At 42.1% G+C, this 20051-nt stretch overlaps 1 protein-coding gene across 2 annotated transcripts; it reads left to right on the top strand.

Moving 5' to 3' along the window:
* The first annotated feature begins 30 nt into the window (after positions 1-30).
* On the top strand, positions 31-18215 carry MCMBP (minichromosome maintenance complex binding protein). 2 transcript variants are annotated; one of them, XM_031053842.2, is made up of 17 exons: positions 31-203; positions 931-1016; positions 3129-3269; positions 3582-3623; positions 4096-4197; positions 5764-5893; positions 7266-7417; positions 8426-8526; positions 9950-10119; positions 10953-11076; positions 12495-12575; positions 12949-13066; positions 14045-14210; positions 15680-15813; positions 16805-16969; positions 17385-17473; positions 17834-18215. In XM_031053842.2, the coding sequence occupies exons 1-17, from the start codon at positions 146-148 to the stop codon at positions 17958-17960; spliced, it is 1986 nt and encodes a 661-aa protein (XP_030909702.1). In that variant the 5' UTR covers positions 31-145; the 3' UTR covers positions 17961-18215. The 2 variants fall into 2 exon arrangements, with proteins under 2 accessions (XP_030909702.1, XP_005154554.1); XM_005154497.3 differs by lacking the exon at positions 12495-12575.
* The last annotated feature ends 1836 nt before the right edge of the window (positions 18216-20051 follow it).

Genomic DNA, 20051 nt, shown 5'->3' with positions numbered 1-20051 from the left:
GCGGGTCCGGGGCTGGCAGTGCCGCCATTGCCGCAGGAAGAGGAGGAGGAGGAGGAGGAGGGCGGAAGCGGGGAGCCCCCGTGCTAAGCCTGTGAGCGGGAGTTGGCGGCTGCAAGGTGCTGGCAGTCCTGTGCCTGCTGTCGCCATGCCGTGCGTGGCCGACTGGCTCAACAACCCCTTCAGCATCGTGCAGGACATCTTTGGTGAGTGCGGGCCGGGCGGGGACGGGGCCTTTGGGCGCCGGGAAGGCGGCTGTAACCGTGCGGCGGCCACACGGGGCTTCCCCTCGTGGGGTGGCGGCGGCGGTGGGGGATCGGTGAGGCCGGGGATGGAGAGACGGCTGCGGGGACAGCGAGCAGCTGCGGGTGGCCGCGGTCTTCTTCCCCGCCGGAGCGGACGGGACCCGAGGCCTCTGAGGGCTGGCGGGTCCTGTCCTGCGCCGAGCGGGTACCTCACGGCTGGGCAGCGATGTCTGCCGCGGCTTGGCAGGCCGGTTAGGGTTAAAAAGGAAAACTCAGCGTCTTTCGGGCTTCGGGAACAGCGTGTGCTGGCTACATGGAATACCGATCGGTGGTAGTGTTACCAGTGCCAGCAGCTGGAGCTGTTTCTGGGCTTGATCTTAGCTACATACGATTTCCGCAGTGGATGTAAAGCACACAGTGGTACCTTACGTCCTCTAGTTCTGGCTGGGTGTACTGGCGTGTTTCAGAGCTTTCCTTCGCTTCCAAGAATAGCTATATTCATCTTGGTTTGCCTGAAAGGGTATAAGGTGGGAAGTCAGTGTGTTTATAAGAGGCATGAAGTAGTCTAAAATGCAGTCAATTGCCCAGAATAGAAGTTAATGTTTAAATTGTGTCCTGTGTTAGGAATATGGCAAGTAGATGTCGGTTATGTGATGCTAATACACATGTAAATGTATTTTGTTTGTAGCCCAAAATGTTCCAAACTCTGATTGGGAAAAGAAAGTAACCGAATACTTCAAGGAGAAATTAAAAGAAAACAATGCTACTAACTGGGTAAGACTTTTATTCTTTCTGAGTTGCACTTCTCTTAAAGTTCTTTACTTTCCTAAGTTTAGTTCTTTTTATCTCTTGATTATTGCAGTGACATGCTTTTGAGAAGTACTTCCTTTTTGGCGATAAGTACACTTAGGAATTCTAGGCTTTCACTTTGGGATACGTTATTTGCATCTGAATTGGGTTTAATCTCCGTGTAAAGCAAAGATTTAAAATCCTGACTGAAACCGGAGAAGCGAATCCACTTGACTTCAGCGGGCAGTTTTGCCCTGGGCCATAACTGCTGAATGCTGCCTGTTTGTAGTACAAGCCAGTAGATGGCAGGAGCTGACAAATGCTGTCAATTCTACAGGTGATAAATCCTGCCCTGCCCGCTGTGTCTGCAGTGAGCATTTGTGCACCACAAGTTTCTGAACTGCTGCTTATAAACCCCTTCCCTGGGCTTGTTTAGTCTGGAGAAGAGAAGGCTTAGGGGTGACCTTATCAGTCTGTACAGCTGCCTGACGGGAGGATGGAGTGGGGTGGGGTTGGTCTCTTCTCCCAAGTAACAAGTGTTAGAACAAGAGGAAATGGCCTCAAGCTGCACCAGGGGAGGTGTGGACTGGATATTAGGAACAATTTCCCCATAGAGAGGGTAATCAGGTATGGGAACAGGCTGCTCAGGCCAGTGGTGGAGTCACAGTCCCTGGAACTATTTGCAAACCACATAGATGAAGCACTTGGTGACATGGTTTAGTGGTGGCCTTGGCAGTGCTGGGGGAACAGTTGGACTTGATCTTTAAAGGTCTTTTCCAGCCTAATTGGTTTTGTGATTCTCTCATGATCTTTGATTGCAGTGCTGCAGACTTTGTGTGGGTTGAATCAAATAGCTGCTTGGGCTTTCAGGTGTTAGGAAAAAATACTTCCATCTAAAATTGTCCCTTATTGGGCTGGATCAGGCCTGGTTTTCACAGCTGAGCAGGGAAGGTCTGCTTTAGATTTAAAAATAAAGTATGCACTCTTGAGTTCATCAGCTGATATCTTTCTAAGAGACTGCTGAAAACAGCATCGTGGAAGAACATTTCTAAGTGGATTAGAAACTTTCATATCAAATCTGCCCTACTTATGGCAAAAAAAAAAAACCCAAGTGGAAATTGTTCAGTTTCTTTTTTCTTCCTCTGTCAGAGAATTCTGTAATTAATATTTCAGTGGCAGTTTGAATGGAAGTGTAGATGGCAAAACTATGTTACATTTATAACATTAGAAGGAATTGAAAGTTCATTTTCTCTCTTAAGAGAAACAAGGGAATATATGTTAAAATGCCATTTCCTATAGACCACTTCTGTGTTTTGTTCACATTTTAATGTGGGTAGTGGGTTTTTTTTTTCAACAAAGAATTTATCTTCCAAATCATAAAACTATTCTTGTTGCAAGTCTCTTTATTTCAAGTTACACTACATGCTCAGGCATTGATTTTTTTTCCTTCTGTTTCTCCATTGTCATGTAAACCTATGTGAAAAAGACTCTCCCAGTGTGGACTTGGAAATTAACATACAGGTTTTCCACAGCCTTTTGTTAAAGAAATTGTGCATGCAATTGCTATGGTACCACTGGTGCATAATACATGCTGAAAGTGCTGTTAAGTGGGAATAAGATAAGTAGTAAGTTCTGTTTAATACTGCAGCTGCAATAATTCCCAGTTTAATAATTAGTTTTAAATGTTGTACAGTTTTCTTGCACTGAAATGCATTTCTCTTATAGTCCAGTGTCAGGACTGAGAAATGAACAGGACCTGGGGACTTTGGAACTGGAAAGATTTGGGAACTCTAAAGTGTCTGATAATTGTAACTAAGGTCTGTAACTGTGTGTATATCTCTGTGTTGAGATATACATGCTTTGTTACTGATTGGATTAGGGTGGGAGATGTACTCAGAAAATAGGAGGCATGTTACCTGATGAGGTGTGGTATCAACACCAACAACACTGGGGTTGGGGCAAGTAACTGCACAGTAGGATATACTAGATGATCAAAGTGATAACAGTGACAGCTTTTGCACTGGTTTTTTTTTTGCTTACTTCAGAGCATTTCCTTATATATACCAGTTGTTTAGAATAAGTTCATTTTTTTTATAGGTTCCATCACTGAATGATGTTCCCGTACACTACCTAAAGCCCAACAGTTTAGTGAAATTTCGTTGCATGGTCCAAGATATGTTTGATCCTGAGTTTTACATGGGAGTGTATGAAACAGTTGACCCAAACACAAATGCACGTGTAAGTGAAATGCTGATTTATTATTTCAGTAACTGTTTACCATTCTACCTATTCTAGTCCTCATACTTCACTGGTTTCTGAGTTAAACCTATGGAGTCTGGAAGCTATTAATAGTAGCTCCATTTGTGTGGCTCAGATGGCATTGGTAATACATCATCACTTCTTACGTATCTGTTGAGGAATAAAAATGACTTAAAGTGATGAAAGCTTTGGCAGTGTGTGTTTGAGGGACTTTTGACTGCAGTGATTTTGGTGTAAATCGTTCATATTCAGGCTGCTGTCAGAATGATTGCATTGCCTTTTCCTTGACAGGTTTTGCATTTTGGCAAATACAGAGATGTGGCTGAATGTGGGGTAAGTTATACAAGTTATATGAGTTTTGAGATGAAATATTAGACAGAAAGATGCAGTTTATTTGGTAGCTTATTTGGTACTCACCAGTGGATTCCTGGAGGCACTGCTCTTAAAAAGCAAACTTACTCTGCTTTCCAAACCTGAGATTATCCTTTACTGCTCATGGGCACTCTTAAGTTCAACAGCTTCAAGCTGTTTCTGTTGTATTTCAGATTTGGTTTGCTCTCATGGAGAGGGGAAGAGCTCTTGATCTTGGAACTTTCTGCTATAGAAAACGATTTACTTTTGGTAGTGCAGTGCAATTACAGTCAAAGCACTACAGACACAGAACGGATTCATGGTTTCATGAGTATATATATAGCCTTACATGTTCATTGTAACTTTGGCCGAGTAACTGAATCTATAGGATTAGTTGAAAAAAGGAAACAAACTCTAAATCAGGTTTTTAACAAACTTTCTCTTGGTATTCCAGCCTCAGCAGGAAATTGATTTGAACTCCTCACAAACAGTCACCTCAGAAAGACAGACTTTCTACTGCGTTCCAGTGCCTGGTGAATCAGCATGGGTGAAAGAAATATCCTTTTTGACTGAGGAAGTCATCTGTTATACAATGATCATCAACTAATTCATTAGATAGAAGGAGATAGCTTTAAACTTTGTTCTGAGTGAATCGGGAGAGGTGGTAGGTGTAGAAAAAGAAAATATTGAACAGGGAAAGTTCAGGTTAGATGTAAGGAAGTTCTTCCCTGTGAGGATGGGCACAAGTTGCCCAGAGAAGCTGTGGCTGCCCCATCCCTGGCAGTGTTCAAGGCCAGGCTGGACACAGGGGCTTGGAGCAAGCTGCTCCAGTGGAAGGCGTCTCTGCCTGTGGCAGGGGGTTGGAACTGGATGGTCTTAAGGTCCTTTCCAACCCAAACCATTCTATGATTGTATGGCATGCTCTATGCACAAAAGATGCAAATGAATTTAGGAGCATTGCTTTTTTATTTAGTAGGGATTTGGAATGGAACTTCATGTTTGCTTGGGAGGGTCTTGAAAATTTCTCATTTTGCAAATGCTTAGAAAAAGAGAAACTTCAGTCAAACCATTGGCATCCTCATTGGATCGGCATCTTCTGATAAAGTTAGAACACTGTTACATAGTGAGAGTTTTCTGTAAGAACCTGTAAGAACACTTGTAGCTGAGCAGTTAGAACAATAATTCCTGGAGGTATAGTAGGTTTAATAGTTTAACCACAGTATGACATTTTCTCAGTGAATACAGGAAATGTTTTGGGTAGAAACAAATCAGCTTAAGTTTCTCCTAGTGAATGGAGTTTGAATTATCTGAGTTCGATGGATCCAGGATGCTTATTTTAACACCTTTTAGTAATTTTATATTCACTTTCTTGCCAAGGAACTGGGGGAGAAGCCTAGAAAACTTGAGATATGTTGCAGTTTGTGAAAAAGATGTGAATTTTATGGGAAATCTGTGATCATTTGATACTTCAGTTCAGAATTTAAGAAAACTACTGCTTGTCTTTGGCACAGAATGTCAATGCAATTTCAAATGAAGCTAACACAATGTATGTAATAAAATTCTTTTTAAGAGTTTGGCTTTGAATGGAGGTCACAGTAAAGTAATGCAGGAATGGAAATGTAAAGTGAAAAGGACTTAAAAGAACAGTGAACAGGATTTCAATGTTTGCCCATCATGCTAAGAAGAACAGTGTGTTGGCTTTTCCAAAATGCATTTACCTCTGTCATATTGCCACTACCTGACAAGTATGTGAACATTTTCTGTGTTTCTTTTTAAAGCAATAATAATTATATCAGAGAGCAGGTCTTCATTATTATAATGTTTGCTCTTTAGGCTTGAGACATGGGAGAGAAAAAATCCTTGAGGCATGTTCTCTTCAGAAACTGATAGTGGAATAGCACTCAGTAGGTTTCAATTTCTGTTTTCAACAAAGCCAATGACTGCTGTACACTTCTTAAGCAAGTTATTAATGTGTCTGAAGAGATGATGTCTAGATAACAATTATTCTAATGTCTTGCTCAAAATAGGATAATAGCATTTTGTTTCTACAAGCAAACAAAGCCCTCACTTTGCTTCATATTTCTCAACTGAGCCTGTGGTTGTCCTTAATCCACAATGTTACGCATATATTAGTGCAAGCCAAGCTCGAGTCAGCCCCTCAACATCCTACACACCAAGTCGCCATAAGAGGAGCTATGAGGAAGATGAGGACATGGATCTACATCCATCTAAACAGAAAGAGCAACATATGGGTAATTGTAGTTACTAAGGAATAGTTGTGATATCTTTCCAGAACTTGCAGAGATTTCCTTTTCAAAACCTGAAACACTTGCAACTGTATGGATCAGTGGTTTTGTTGAAGCCCTCAGAACTAATTTGGTGGCTTTGCTGAAGTCATCAGTGGTTTAAACTGAAGCAGTGTGGGGAGAGCCTGTGATGTTGCATGTATATTGTATAACTTGTTGACTTTACTTTCTAGACTTAATTCCTAAAATTAACATTCTGTACAGCAGCACTTGTGTATTGCCTTTTGTATGTAACAGTATACAAACAGTTCATAGCAGCACGATGAAGTTTAGGAGTTCCTGTTTGATTTCCCACTCTTATTGCCAGTTTCATGGTCTCTTTCTTGTCTCTTTCACACTCTGTATGTGGATCTCATTGTGTAAATTGAAGCTAAACAAGTCAATTAGGTGCAGCTTTGCTACAAACATTAGTTTATATCTAAAACAGATCTTCCAGTATTACCTGTTTTCTAACATGATTTACCTACCCAACTTCATAAATGAACCAGATTAATACCAGACACTTATAGCATCCTGAAGAAAGCTCTTTAACCTTTTAAGAGGATGGTGTTTGGAACACAAGCAGCATTCAGGTGGTATGCAATTCTTTCTTATATTCTAATAAGTCTGAACTGCTTTGTTCATCTGTGGAGATGCCATTTAAGGTGGGGGCTTTCTTTGAGATTTGGGATATGGGGAGTTTCTTGGAGTTTTTTACAAGTTTTCTTTTGAATGAGAGAATGTGGTTAGTTAAAATTGTCAGTCCTGTTAAAGAAAACTAAACCAAACAAGAATCTTTATTTTGTTCGATGCTCTGTCTGTTGGGTTAGCTGAATTCAGGCTTTTCCTTTTGTATTCTTACCAGTTTGCTAGACATTTTCATACCCAGAATGATCCATGGTAGAATACATGTTTATAGCTTTATTATGCAGAACATATACAGAAATTTTTGATGTAAACTGTTTCATTGATGCACACTCTCACCTTTTGAGGTCTGTCTATTTTTAGATGCGCAATAGTATTTCCTTTGCAGTCCTATGGAATTTAGAAAACCAATCATTCACACAGTTTTAGCATTACCTTTGAAAATCATATTTCTGGCCATGTTTAGGTTTCTAAGACACAGAGTTCTCTACCAGTACACTCTCTCACACTTGATTATATAGACTATGCATTTGTGAGATTTTTCTATTCTGATTAAGAGTATTTTCTGTCAAATATATTGCATCATTAAATATTTTTGTCTCAGATGTCTTGTTAAATTAGGCGAATTCTATGTTGCTCACTGAAGAAAATTGTTCACTTTTGCCTTTCTGCTTATGAATCCTATTTTTTTCAGGCAGTGGAGGTGATATCCATGGATGTGTGGAGCCAAAGAGATTAGAAACAGAAGCTTCTGCAGGTCATCATCTCATTTCTCCCAACTGCTCCCCTCCACTTGACTTAAATTTTCCATTGCCAGGAGAGAAGGGACCAGCATGTCTTGTAAAGGTAACAGAAGTGGAGAGATGATGAGCATGGCTGTGGCCTCAGAGAGGCAGACAGAATCTGGAGGTAGAGTGTAAGTAGTTAGCCCGGCATTGTTTATAAAGGCAGCGAAATTGGGTCTGAGGTCCAGAATTTTATTTCTACAGATAATTATTTTATTTCTCTTCGATATTACATTGTTTCTCTTCACAAGTGCTGTAGTAGAAATGCTTTAACGGCACTTTACTAGAGCCTGCACCTTCTCACTACACTTAGTTATAAAAAGTCATAGAATCACAGAGTGGTTTGGGTAGGAAGGGACCTTAAGATCATCCAGTTCCAGCCCCCTGCCATGGGCCAGGACACCTCACACTAGACCACATCACTCAAGCCCTGTCCGGGCTGGCCTTGAACCCTGCCACAAATGGAGCATTTACCCCTTCTTTGGGCAGCCTGTTCCAGTTTCTCACCACCCTCACAGTAAACAACTTCTTCCTTATATCCAACCTGAACTTCACCTCTTTAAGTTCAAACTGTTAGCCCTTGTTCTGTCATACAGTCACTGATGAAAGAATCCATTACTAGATGCTTGAGGATGTAGCTGGGATTGACTCCTGGTATTTTGATTTTAGGATTTGTTCTCTAAGGAAGAAAGGTGTGATGGAACAAACAAACCCAATAAGCTACACATTTTTGTGTTGTATTTGAAATTGTCTTTGGTATGCTGTATTTACAAGAAACTTCCAACACAAAATTTCTGTGATTTTACTGTGTTGACTGCTCCTAAATCAGATTAGAGCACACTGATTTGCATTTGTGGAGCAAAAGAATGCCAGTAGGAAACAGCATGCAATTGTAGAAACTCCCTGTTTCAGTGTCAGTTTACTGACACTGGGGATTAGGAGAGGCATCGTCACACAGTGTGTTCTCAGTCTACAGCTGAGTCTCCTGAGATGTAATTTCCTTTTGCCTGTGTTTGTGTGCAGCCTGACCCATCCGCCTCTGTATTTTATTATTGTCTCTTTGTGACAGGTCTATGAGAGCTGGGATAGCTTCAAAGTCAATGATGTTCTGGAGGTATATGGCATTTTGTCTGTGGATCCAGTGCTGAGCATAGTAAACAATGAAGAGAGGTAAGGCTCCCCTGATGTGTGATCCTGAAATGCAGGGAACTCTTATTTCAATCAGGAAAATATTTTGGGGACTGAAAATGACCAAAATGAATAAAATTCGTGGGGTTTTTTTGCATTATTTAAGGTGTATTGTTACATAATACCACTGATAGAAACTTCACATTCATCTGCTCTTTTCAGTTATTTGCTTGACAAAATACAAATTAATCCAGAAGGACATAAGGAGTCAGTTTTGAAAGTAAAACCACTGACTGATCTAACATATGTGCTTCTGATGCCTTGAACCATTGCGCTTCAGTTCTGTTGGGGATTTTGTTTATCTTTCTGATAAGTACAATATGGCAAGTGCAGTGTGAATCCCTCATAGTGCCAGCTTCTGAGAAGCTAAGTCAGCCTGGTCAGCTGCTTTTGGTTATCAGCTGTCTGACAGCTAATACCAGACTGACAGCTCAGTTGGTCTGTCATAGCTTGTTGGGTTGTTTTCCTGCCTGTCATTCTATCACAAATAGACAAACTGGTGGCATTTAGCAGTGTTTTTAATGCAAACAAAAGACATTTCTTTCAATGGAAAGAGTGGATAGTCTGGTGCTAGACTGCTGAAGAGGCTTTGAAGCTATAAAGCTTTTCAGCTTTACCAGTAGAAGTTGATTGAGTTCGTGCTAAGCTTTACTATTATCTGATAAAGTCACTTTAAGGATTTTAGTTCCTACATAACAATTGAAAACCACTTGGAAGGAATTTTGTAAGGCATCATCAGGAAGAGCAAAGCTTGTGTATCTGAACTCTTAAGAGGTAACACCTTCAAGTCTGAGCTGAGGTACATTAGGATTTACATATCACAACTCAGCTGTTATGTGACTGTCTAGAAGGTCTTGTCAGGCTCTGGAACCTGGTGGAAGATGGAAGTCTCACATGTGCATACACACACCAGTATCATAAAGCATTACCTTATTTTCTTAAAAGTTCCTGGTTAGATTTTGTTCAGTACATGCTGGACAGAACGTGTGTGACGTTTTGTTTGAAGCTACATCTGAAGTGGTGCCCAGCTTCTCTGCCTCAGCACCCTCACAGGGAAGAACTTCTGCCAAAGAGCTCATCTCGGTCTCCCCTCTGTCAGTTTAAAGCCATCCCCCTTGTCTTGTACAAGCATTTATAAAAAGTCCCTCTCCAGATTTCTTGTTGTCCCCTTTAGGCCTTACGGAAGACTGTCATATCATTATAGAATTGTGATTCAGTATTTATAGTGTTTATAAAAGTCACAAAGAAGGTAGCTGGAATATGGGAGGAGTTACCAGTAGCTGGGAGTGGATGTTGTTTGTTCCAGTGTGCTCAGTTCTTGGCCTGCTTCCAACTGCTCTTAGTCAGCTGGAGAGAAATTTGTGAGGAATGTTTCTAAGTCCAGTTGTGCTGTGCCCTTTCCTAGGGACAGCTCAACCCTCAATGCCGTGGAGTCTATGGACACAGCAGAGGAACAGAGAGTACACAGTCCTCCGGCATCATTAGTTCCCAGAATCCATGTGATTTTGGCACAGAAATTACAGCACATTAACCCATTACTGCCTGCCTGCCTTAATGAAGAGGAAAGTAAAACCTGTGAGTATCTGAACTTAACCTCTCTCTGTGTACATGTAAATCTGTGTCTCCTAGTACATGTGCAACAATACTTACTTGCTCAGAGACATCAAGGGTAGGGTTTGAATTTAAATCCTGTTAGACAGAGGAACCATCCAACACTCAGACTGGGCAAGATGCAAGTGTTTGCGATGCTTACATGTTTATAATTCTGAAATAAATCTGATTTATGTGAAACTTGGTTTTGCATTCATTGTGCCCAAGGATTTTACCAAGTTGTTCATCTGTAGGATTTTACTTGCTTTCAGATGGAATAGCATATTACTAAATGAGATTTTCAATTTAGTATATAGCAATGAAAATAAGAAACATTGACAACATAAGGAATCATGGTACTGTGGTGAAAGTGAGGCAGTTCTGTTTTCAAACAACTCTGCTATTTCTTGTGGCCTACTTGAGTCTTGAACTGTTGCATGTGAGCATCCAATCGATATTGATATTTTCTTCCTTGCATGACTTGTATTGCTTGTCCTGAGTTGTACTGTGTGTAAGGGTTTATTTCTGCCCTTGATACAATATGGAGAGGCTATCAATTTTACATATTCCACTCCAAACTTTACAGCTTTCTGCAAACAGGTTACACAATGTCTAATTGCAAACAATAAAGCATCTCCAGGGCAATGATGAGTGACTGCAGTTATCCAAAGCCAATAATTGCTGAGTTGGAAAACCACTGCATTTATTTGTCCTAAATTGCTTTGGATCACACTGCAGTGGAAAGTAAGATTTCTACAGAGGGAAGAGGGTGAGAACAGCACATTTCATGACATTTGTTGTCTTCTTTCTTTTATCAGTTGTGTCTAATTTCATGTCGGAGCTGTCACCAGTGAGAGCAGAGTTGCTTGGGTTCCTCACCCATGCCCTCCTCGGAGACAGTTTGGCTGCTGAATACCTTATACTGCATCTCATCTCTACAGTGTAAGTGTTGAGATGTTTGCTGAGAATTGACATCTCCATCTTTTAAAGGAAATCTCCTGTTATGGGGTTCTTCACCACCCTGCAAATAAATGGCAGAAATAGCTCACATAGCACTTATTCACTAGTACTTTGTCCAGACAGAGTTGCCCTGTCATAATAGACACAGTAACATAGAATTGTAGAATACTTAGGGTTGGAAATGACCTTAAGATCATCCAGTTCCAAACCCCCTGCCATGGGCAGGGACACCTCACCCTAAACCATGGCACCCAAGGCTTCATCCAACCTGGCCTTGAATATTGCCAGGGATGGAGCATTCACAACCTCCCTGGGCAACCCATTCCAGTGCCTCAGCACCCTCACAGTCAATAATTTCTTCCTTATATCCAATCTAAACTTCCCTTGTTTAAGTTTTAACCCGTTACCCCTTGTCCTATCACTACAGTTCCTAGTGAATAGTCCCTCCCCAGCATCCTTATAGGCCCTTGTCTAAGTTTAGTTAAAAGGCCCATTTTGTGGCAATATATTCTTTCAGTGTTCATTTGAGAGCTGGACAGTAAGATCCACAAGTCCAAGATCTTACTTTTAAACAGAGGTATAAAAATATCTTTTTATCTCTAGCTCCTTTTATTGATTAGGACATGCAACTGACTCCTCAAAGATGGCATTTACAAGCTGCAGTAGTTATTGCTGAGGTATTAAGAGACACTGAAAGGTACATTCTGGAAATTTCTTTAATTAAATGTAGACATATGTTTAATGGTAAGTTCAGGTGACCCCTATTCGCATGTGATGGAAATTTACCACCTGAGTTGATGTCATAGCTGAATGTGCATGCACTGTGACCTGTCTTCATGGCTGATTAAAGTGCATCTTAACGTTCTCTTACCTTGGTTTAAACTGTCTCTGGATGAAAGAGCAGCATCCTTTGACTCATGAAAATTTCAGGTGGGAAACTTCAGACAGTATGTTTGGATTAAATTAAGTATTGTAAGGCTCAAATTTCTTCAGAGTAAAAATGGATTCCCTTTTCTAAATAATAATAATTTCTTGGTAAAGAAACCCCTTGTTTTATGGTTTTCAAAGATCCCATTCTACTGCAGTGAATAGTACAGCTCAGATTTGTCTAAAAGAAGTGTTCACAGATCTGTAATTGCACTCAGCGTCTTACCTTTCTGATACCTGCAGCTGATGTGTACAAAGCCCTAAGATGTTTCTCAGTAGCAATGAGACAGCATAATTATGAGCTAAGATTTACGGTTGGATTGCATTTACAGTCTGCCCTGAACACTGTCCCCATGTAAATACAAGTACTTCAATATCAATATATGGGGTTTTTCATTCTGTGCACACTTTGTTCTTTCTAGTGGGACTGTGAATTCTCTAACACTTAGATTAGAATGTGTTTTCTCTCTTAGCTGTATCACACAAAAGTTGACATTTGTCCAGAATGGGGAGAAGATATACAGTCAGAAGAGGGAGAGGAAAGCTGAGGGCAGGTAAAGGAAATGAACAAGCACCATAAGCAGGGAAACTGAGATTGGGCAGCAAGAAATGAAAAGGATGAAGTACATGAAGTATGTACACTGAGTAATAGTAAAGCACAAAGAGAACAGAATGTCTGGAGGGCACATTGCAGGACCTCAAGCAATGTAAATGCGTAGCTTTTGTGCCACGCTGCAAAGCCTTCCAAAGCAGCCTCCAGCCTAACTTAGCCCCTTGAACACTGGAGGAGGAAGAAATAGGGTGCTACTATTTATGTATGTATTAGCAGTAAAGCCCTGCTAGCTATCAGAGAACCTGCACAGTGCACAAACTGATTGATACCTGTATTCAGCAGTGCTTGCCTAACCTGTGTTGTTTCTGGTTTAGTTATGCAAGACGAGATGTGCTCCCTCTGGGAAAATTCACAGTCAACCTGAGCGGATGTCCACGGAATAACATCTTCACGGAGCACATATACCGCATCATCCAGCAGCTTGTGCCAGCAGTAAGGACAGTGGCATTAGAGTGCTTTCATATTGCTTATGAGAGATGTTGGGCTAATTGTTCCAGCAATATTTTAGTTAAAAGCCAGGCTCTTTAAAGGCTTCTGCTGTCTATGTAGAAGGCAGGTAAAAATAGAGTTATGGCTTGCCTGTTCAGTTGTGGTCTCTCTTTACCTAGAGTCATCTAGGGTGGCTATGAAATAAACTCATACCCTTGTAGGTATGAAACTGGCAGTTGGATGCTGCATAATTTTTGTCTTTCAGGCTTAATATATTTAGACATTCTTGTGTCTGCCCCATCCCTGGCAGTGTTCAGGACCAGGCTGGACAGGCCTTGGAGCAACCTGCTCTAGTGGAAGGTGTCCCTGCTGATGGGAGGGGGTTGGAACTGGATGAGCTTTAAGGTCCCTTCCAACCCTTCCAAACTATTCTGTGATGTAGGCCATTTAATTGTTGTACTGTTACTGTTTGTTCACAAGTTCATGAATATCATTCTGCAGAAAATTTGTAGTAATTCAGTTTGGGATCATAGAGGAAAAGGACCTTAACCTCATCCAGTTCCAACCCCTGCCATCGGCAGAGTCACCTCACACTAGACCATGTCGCCCAAGGCTCTGTCCAACCTGGCCTTGGACACTTCTAGGGATTTACCACTTTGGCCACCCCATTCCAATGCCTCACCACCACCACAGTAAAGAACTTCTTCCTCATATCTAACCTGAGCTTCCACTGTTTAAACCCATCACCCCTTGTCCTGTCGCTGCAGTCCCTGATGAATACAGGTGATAGGAGTTCTTAAGAGCATTATTTTAAGTATTCAGGATTTGGAAACTGTGGATAAATTCTGTTTTATATTGTGGTAACAAGTTTTCTTTTACTTGCTATGAAGGTTCATGGTTATCACTCTTGCTAAGGGAAGCAGCATTAGGGAAAAGCTGGAGGAGAGGAAAGGTGCTCATTAGTTTCTCTTCTCATTGCAGTCCTATCGCCTGCAAATGACCATTGAAAACATGAACCACTCACGATTCATCCCACATAAGGACTACACAGCGAATCGCTTAGTCAGTGGCGTGTTGCAGCTTGCCAGCAACACTTCCCTTGTCGTGGATGAGACTCAGCTCGAGCAAGGGCAGCTTGACACAAAAGGTAGACATTTCTTGGTTGGTTTTTATTAAGGCAATCTCATCTGACAGGTTGAAAGTTGACGTATTTTAAGACCGTGATGCTAATTGTGTCCCAGGGGTAATTGTCTATAACAAAACTGTGCTTTCCATGTCCTATTTCATTGCTTCCTGCTCATCTGCAGCTTTTTTGGACAACTTAAGTCTTGATCTCTCAGGGTTTGGTTGGGTTTTTTTCCCTGTTTTACTTCCTGGAAGCTTCTGGTGTTCTGCTCAGAAATGCTTCTGTGGAGTTACAAATTCCTGTCCCAGGCCATAGATGAGCGATAACGAAACAGAATGGTTCCTTGTTCAGTTTCACTTTGGTTGCATTGTAGAGAACTGTGGACGGTGTCTGTCACTTGGTGGAAAGAGCCACAGATTTGGTTAATTCTTTAGACCACAATATCTCTGATTCATCAGAATGGCCTTTTACTTTCCTGCTAGAATGAATGAAGAAGAGGGGGAAGTATGTGCTGCTGCCTTATGCTTTAGACCTGTATTGTCTATATGGAAACCATCCCTGAAAATCTACCTAAAAATGAAGATTAAACAAATAGCTGTTCCTCTGTGGAACAGAATGATGTGCACTGTGTAGTGCTTCATACAGAGCTTTAAGCAGTTACTTTAATTAGAAGCTACATAAGAGGTGAGTTGCAATGCCTATTAAAAGTTTGGTAACTGAGGGATGCTTAGTACAGATACCTGTGGTGGTTTCAAGGAAAGAAGTACAGAAAATCACTGGAAGTGCCTTTATCCTAAACTAAAAGTGCTGTCCTGAGAACCCTGTTAGATGGCACAATGCCATAAGCCTCTTGGATCTCCTCAGTGAGTGTCAGGACTCTCATTCAAGCATTTAGTCTGGCAGAACTGTTGAGGTTCAGGGTTCAGGTTAATTCTGTTCAGAAACTTCTTTCTTCAATTCTTGCTATTAATAGTAATTCACAGAAATGATTCACTTGGTTTTGAGTCTTTGGGGGGGGTGTTACTCTGCTTTGGAAAAGTTACTGAATTTCACTACAGAAAATAGCAAAACTATAGAAATCTTTGCCTTGTTTCAGAAAAATAAGTCAAAACATGGAAAAACTCCCATTTACAGAAAAATCTCCCTGTGCTTTATAGGTTTGCTAAAATGTGTGTCCTTAATGTCTAAAGAAACCCCAACACTTAACGAGAAGTCATATTTTAAGTGTTAAAAGTTGCAGATAAAAGGGCTTGTTGATGTTGTCCCTTACTGAGTTTAGGGTAAAAAAAGGTAAGACTTGATTTCAAGTCTGAATTTTGGGCTGAAGATGCGGCTGTTCCTGTCTAGAGAACACCCCAGACACAAGAAGAAGCAGGATGCTTGCAAGAATTATTCTAGCAACTGCTCACTAAAGACAGATTGGAAAGAGAGCAAATCAGGTCTGACATGTGTTTAGGTCCCGTTGTCAGAGTTTGTTCTTGCTTTTCTAGGTGTCCATAACGTGACAGCGCTGGGTAACCTGATCACTTGGCAGAAGGTGGATTATGACTTCAATTACCACCAGATGGAATTCCCGTGCAATATTAATGTTCTTATCACTTCCGAGGGTCGATCGCTCCTACCGGTATGGCAAAGGCTTTTCCTGGATTTGGGGAGTAACTACAGGTGGTAGCTGCGCACTTAGAACATGCCCTTCCTGAGAGGTGAAGGCAGGAAAACAGCCTTGTGATGAGGGGTGGGTATGACACTGGTGTTAGTTACTGTCTGCTTGCTCCTGGCTTGCAGGCAGGCTAAAAGCCTGTCCAAGGGATTGACCTTCCCTCCTCCTGGACTCAACAGTGATGGGGAGAGCCTGCAGCTATACTGTGACTCTCCAAGCCTATTCTAGACAAGTAGTTTAGGGGGCGATGGGCACAGGAATAGAGTGATAGAACTGGCATTGACCCTAGAAACACTGAGTAGTCCAAGTTTACAATACCTGCTCTCTTGCATTCCAGCTTTATGAACAGAGCATTTGCTCTCTCATCTCTGAAGTGACCAGGCTGAGGGAGTTGGGCTTTGTTCAGCATGGAGGAAGTTCCAAGGAGACCTTAGAGCAGCTCCAGTGCCTAAAGAGGCTACAAGAAACCTGGAGAGGGGCTTGGGACAAGCGCCTGTAGGGACAGGCCAAGGGGAATGGCTTGAACCTGCCAGAACAGGGGAGACTGAGCTGAGCTCTTAGGCAGAAGCTCTTCCCTGTGAGGGTGCTGAGGCGCTGGCACAGGGTGCCCAGAGAAGCTGTGGCTGCCCCATCCCTGGCAGTGTTCAAGGCCAGGTTGGACACAGGGGCTTGGAGCAGCTGCTCCAGTGGAAGGTGTCCCTGCCCATGGCAAGGGTTGGAACTGGATGAGCTTTAAGGTCCCTTCAACCCAAGCCAATCTGGGATTCTATGAAACTGGCTCCTGCTTGAATAAGGACTTCACGCAAGCCTTCAGAAAGGGAATTGTTAAATATTTAAGGAATGCATTGTCTTACCTTAATTCTAGTTAACAGTGACTTGCTTCAGAGAGTAAATCCATCTTGGAATGGGAAAAGACAGGATGTGGAAAGAGATGATATGCAATTCTGTTTTTCAGTCAGATTGCCAAGTCCACTTACAACCACAGCTAATCCCCCCGAACATGGAGGAGTACATGAGCAGCCTCCTCACTGCAGTGCTCCCTTCTGTCCTGAACAAGTTTCGCATTTACCTCAGCTTGTTGAGGCTGCTGGACTACAGCATCTCTGAGGAAGTGACCAAGGTATGGAAGACTGCACTAACAACTCTTCAACTGCATGTCCAGATGAAAGCAGCTGAACAGGACTGTACATTCCCATTGCTTTCCCTGTCAGTGATTCTCCTTGATGTTTTCTAAGAAACCAAAGAGAAGCATTTTGTCGATGTTGCTTTCAAGGCTTTGTGCTCTTGAGTATTTCAGTCCATACCTTACCCATATCCTGCTTTCTAAAACTCATTTTGAAACCGAATTCTTTTCCAAATCTCATCTTGAAACCTGATTTTGGAAGATGAGCTGTAACTTATTTTGACCCACTTTGTGACAGCAGTGAGTTGCAGTGGTTCTGTATCTAAGGGTACTTTCAGTGTTTTAATTCCCTAAAAGCTTCTGTTGAGTGAAGATTCTTTGCCCCCAGAGTTACCTGTTGTGTTGCTTACAGGCAGTAGAAGAAGACTTTGTAGAAATGAGGAAGAACGACCCTGAGAGCGTAACAGCTGATGACCTGCACAGAACACTGCTTGTAGCAAGGTGGGTGGTGCTGGTGGTTGTAATGGAAGCCTTTTGGGCAGATTTGAGTTGTAGAATCATAGAATCAACCAGGTTGGAAAAGACCTTTAACATCATCAAGTCCAACCTTTACCACTTGTTTAAGGTCAAGACCAACTTTACCTGTAGTTTTATGAGGTTGGCCAGTGATCAAACAATGGAATCTCCTCTTCTGCTGTGCCTCTTGTCACAGATTCCTAGTTAGGCAAAGTATTTCCCCTCCCACCCTTTCTTCCCATGCTCCCTGTTTCATGGGATACTGAAGGAACACTGTTTTACTGTATTAAGCTTCTCAAACCTGACACATGACCAAGCTCTTAACCCCTGCTTCTGCTCATCCAGGTTCCTGTCTCTCAGCGTGGGGCAGACAACGCTATCCAGGGAGAGGTGGCTGAGAGCAAAACAACTGGAGGCCTTACGGAAAGCCAGGCTGCAGCAGCAGAAATGTGTCAATGGGAATGAACTTTAACACTCTGTGGATGTCGCTATGAGTTTGTCTAATCCTAGATGGAATCCCCCTACTAAGATTGGAATATTGTTTATACCAGTTTTTTGTAGATAATTTATACCAAAAGAAGTTATGGCTATTTACCCTCCCAGGCTGAGCACACTTAACCCCGTTCAGCCCGTTCACCATATTTTATGACCTTTTTTTGGAGCCTGTTTTGTAATTGAAAATTGGTAACAATAAGCAAATTGTTTGATATTAAACTTTACTACTGAAGTTGTGTAAACTCCTGTCCTTTAATAATGAGGGAGTTGAACCCAGAGCCCTTCCTACACCACAAGGGGAAGGCTCCATTCTGGAGTAAGTTTGTGTTGTGAGTGGTGAGGTCTGAATATCAGAGCTGGCAGCAGCTGACAGAAGCAGACTGTTGCTATCTGGGCCTGTGCACTGTTGGTCCCGTGAGTGAAGGCATGTTGCACTCACAGCAGCACAACAGTGGCAGGAAGAATTTGCTTGATCTTATCCATGCTGAGGTTCCAATATGAAATACATCCTTATTGTTAGACAACACCATGACTCACTTCTTCAGTGTCTCTAAGCTTTATTCTGGCACACTTTAAGGGGGGGGAAAAAAGGCATTGACTGGAGATAGGGTAATATTCATGTACTTGTACAGAACGTATCAGGCTTTTTGCATGAGCAGTAATGTGTTTAAACTGTTTGGATAATAGCCATTAAGTACTATACAACTTACTCACATTGTACAGTATGAGCTGGTTTCCAGAGGCTGCCCTGCCACTAATACCACTGGCAGAACTGGTTTAACAAGGGTGGGTTAAGCAGTGAAACATTAAACCAACATGGCGATGGAAGAGTCCAGAAACACTGTGCTGTGCTTGTGGAGGCAGCCTGCAGGAGTCAGGGCTGGAGCTGATTGTACATCTTGCTTCAATTCATTCTTTTATCAACAAAGACAAAGGCTCCTGCCCAATTGAGATGAAGCCAAACCCCCCTCAGTTGGTGCTGTCTCATTACTGAGATTGTGTGAACAGGAACTGCCTTTTTCACTACATTCCTACTCTAAATATGACACTGGTTGGTGCTGCATAGCCACACTAGCCCTGTCCTTTTCATCTGCACACTCACAGTAATTCAAGTATTTATACTCTAAACAGGTTTTGTCCATCTTAAACTAGCCCAGCTTGCTGCCCTTTCAAATCACCTTTTCTACACTAAGCTGGGTATTCCTGGTTTCATCTGCCTTGTGCTACATTAATATGAAGTTAAGCAACTGAACAGAAGAAGAAAATGAAGTCTCTGGTCCAAAGGCAGCCTGGCTGGAACCCAGCTGGTTTGCAATGTCATCTCAGTGCTGCTTACAGCATGGGTTGAGGCACAGTGCCATGGGAGACCATCTCCGATATTTCCTAACTATTGGGCAATGCCTAAGCTGGAAGGACACAGCATGCTTGGGTCCCCAAGCAGAAGGCAGGGAACCAGTGCACCGGGTCAGGAATTCATTTCCAGGGGGATCTGTCCTGATGTGTTGACTGAGCAACACTGGGTTTATAATACAAGAGTGACTTTACAGGTATTGGTATCCTGCCTTACAGGACTCTCAGGCTGTCAAAGTCACTACATGTGCTTGTACAGACCAAACATATATGTGACATTTGTACAGACCAGTTTCTCTTTTTCCTAACTAAATAATGGCAAATACTTGGAATTTCCTGTCCCTCCTCCAGCCCTTTACAAGTTCCAAGGCTGGGGCAGCTTTTAAGGATTCTCCTCACCATGTCTGTAACTTTAACTTCCTTGAGGCCAATGTTGCATCAGGGCAATGATAGAAGGATAGAGGATCAAGTTATGTACATGTCCCTTGCTTGGCAGGGGATCTTATTCATGTCTATAACATCACCAATATGCCTATATTAAGAAGTCTATCATATATTATTAGTATAGAACATTAATAAGACAGGGAGGGTGCAAGGAGGCAGAGCCCAGTGGTGCCTCGTGCAAGGACAGGAAGCCATAGGCACAAACCAAAACACAGAAGAGTCCCCTCTGAGCATGAAGAACCACTTTTTACCATTAGGGTGACTGAGCATTAGA

Source organism: Melopsittacus undulatus, chromosome 4 (assembly GCF_012275295.1).
Source record: "Melopsittacus undulatus isolate bMelUnd1 chromosome 4, bMelUnd1.mat.Z, whole genome shotgun sequence".
Taxonomy (NCBI): Eukaryota; Metazoa; Chordata; class Aves; order Psittaciformes; family Psittaculidae; genus Melopsittacus; species Melopsittacus undulatus.
Note: the sequence above shows the minus strand (reverse complement) of the source record. Positions and strands in the feature narration are given on the sequence as shown.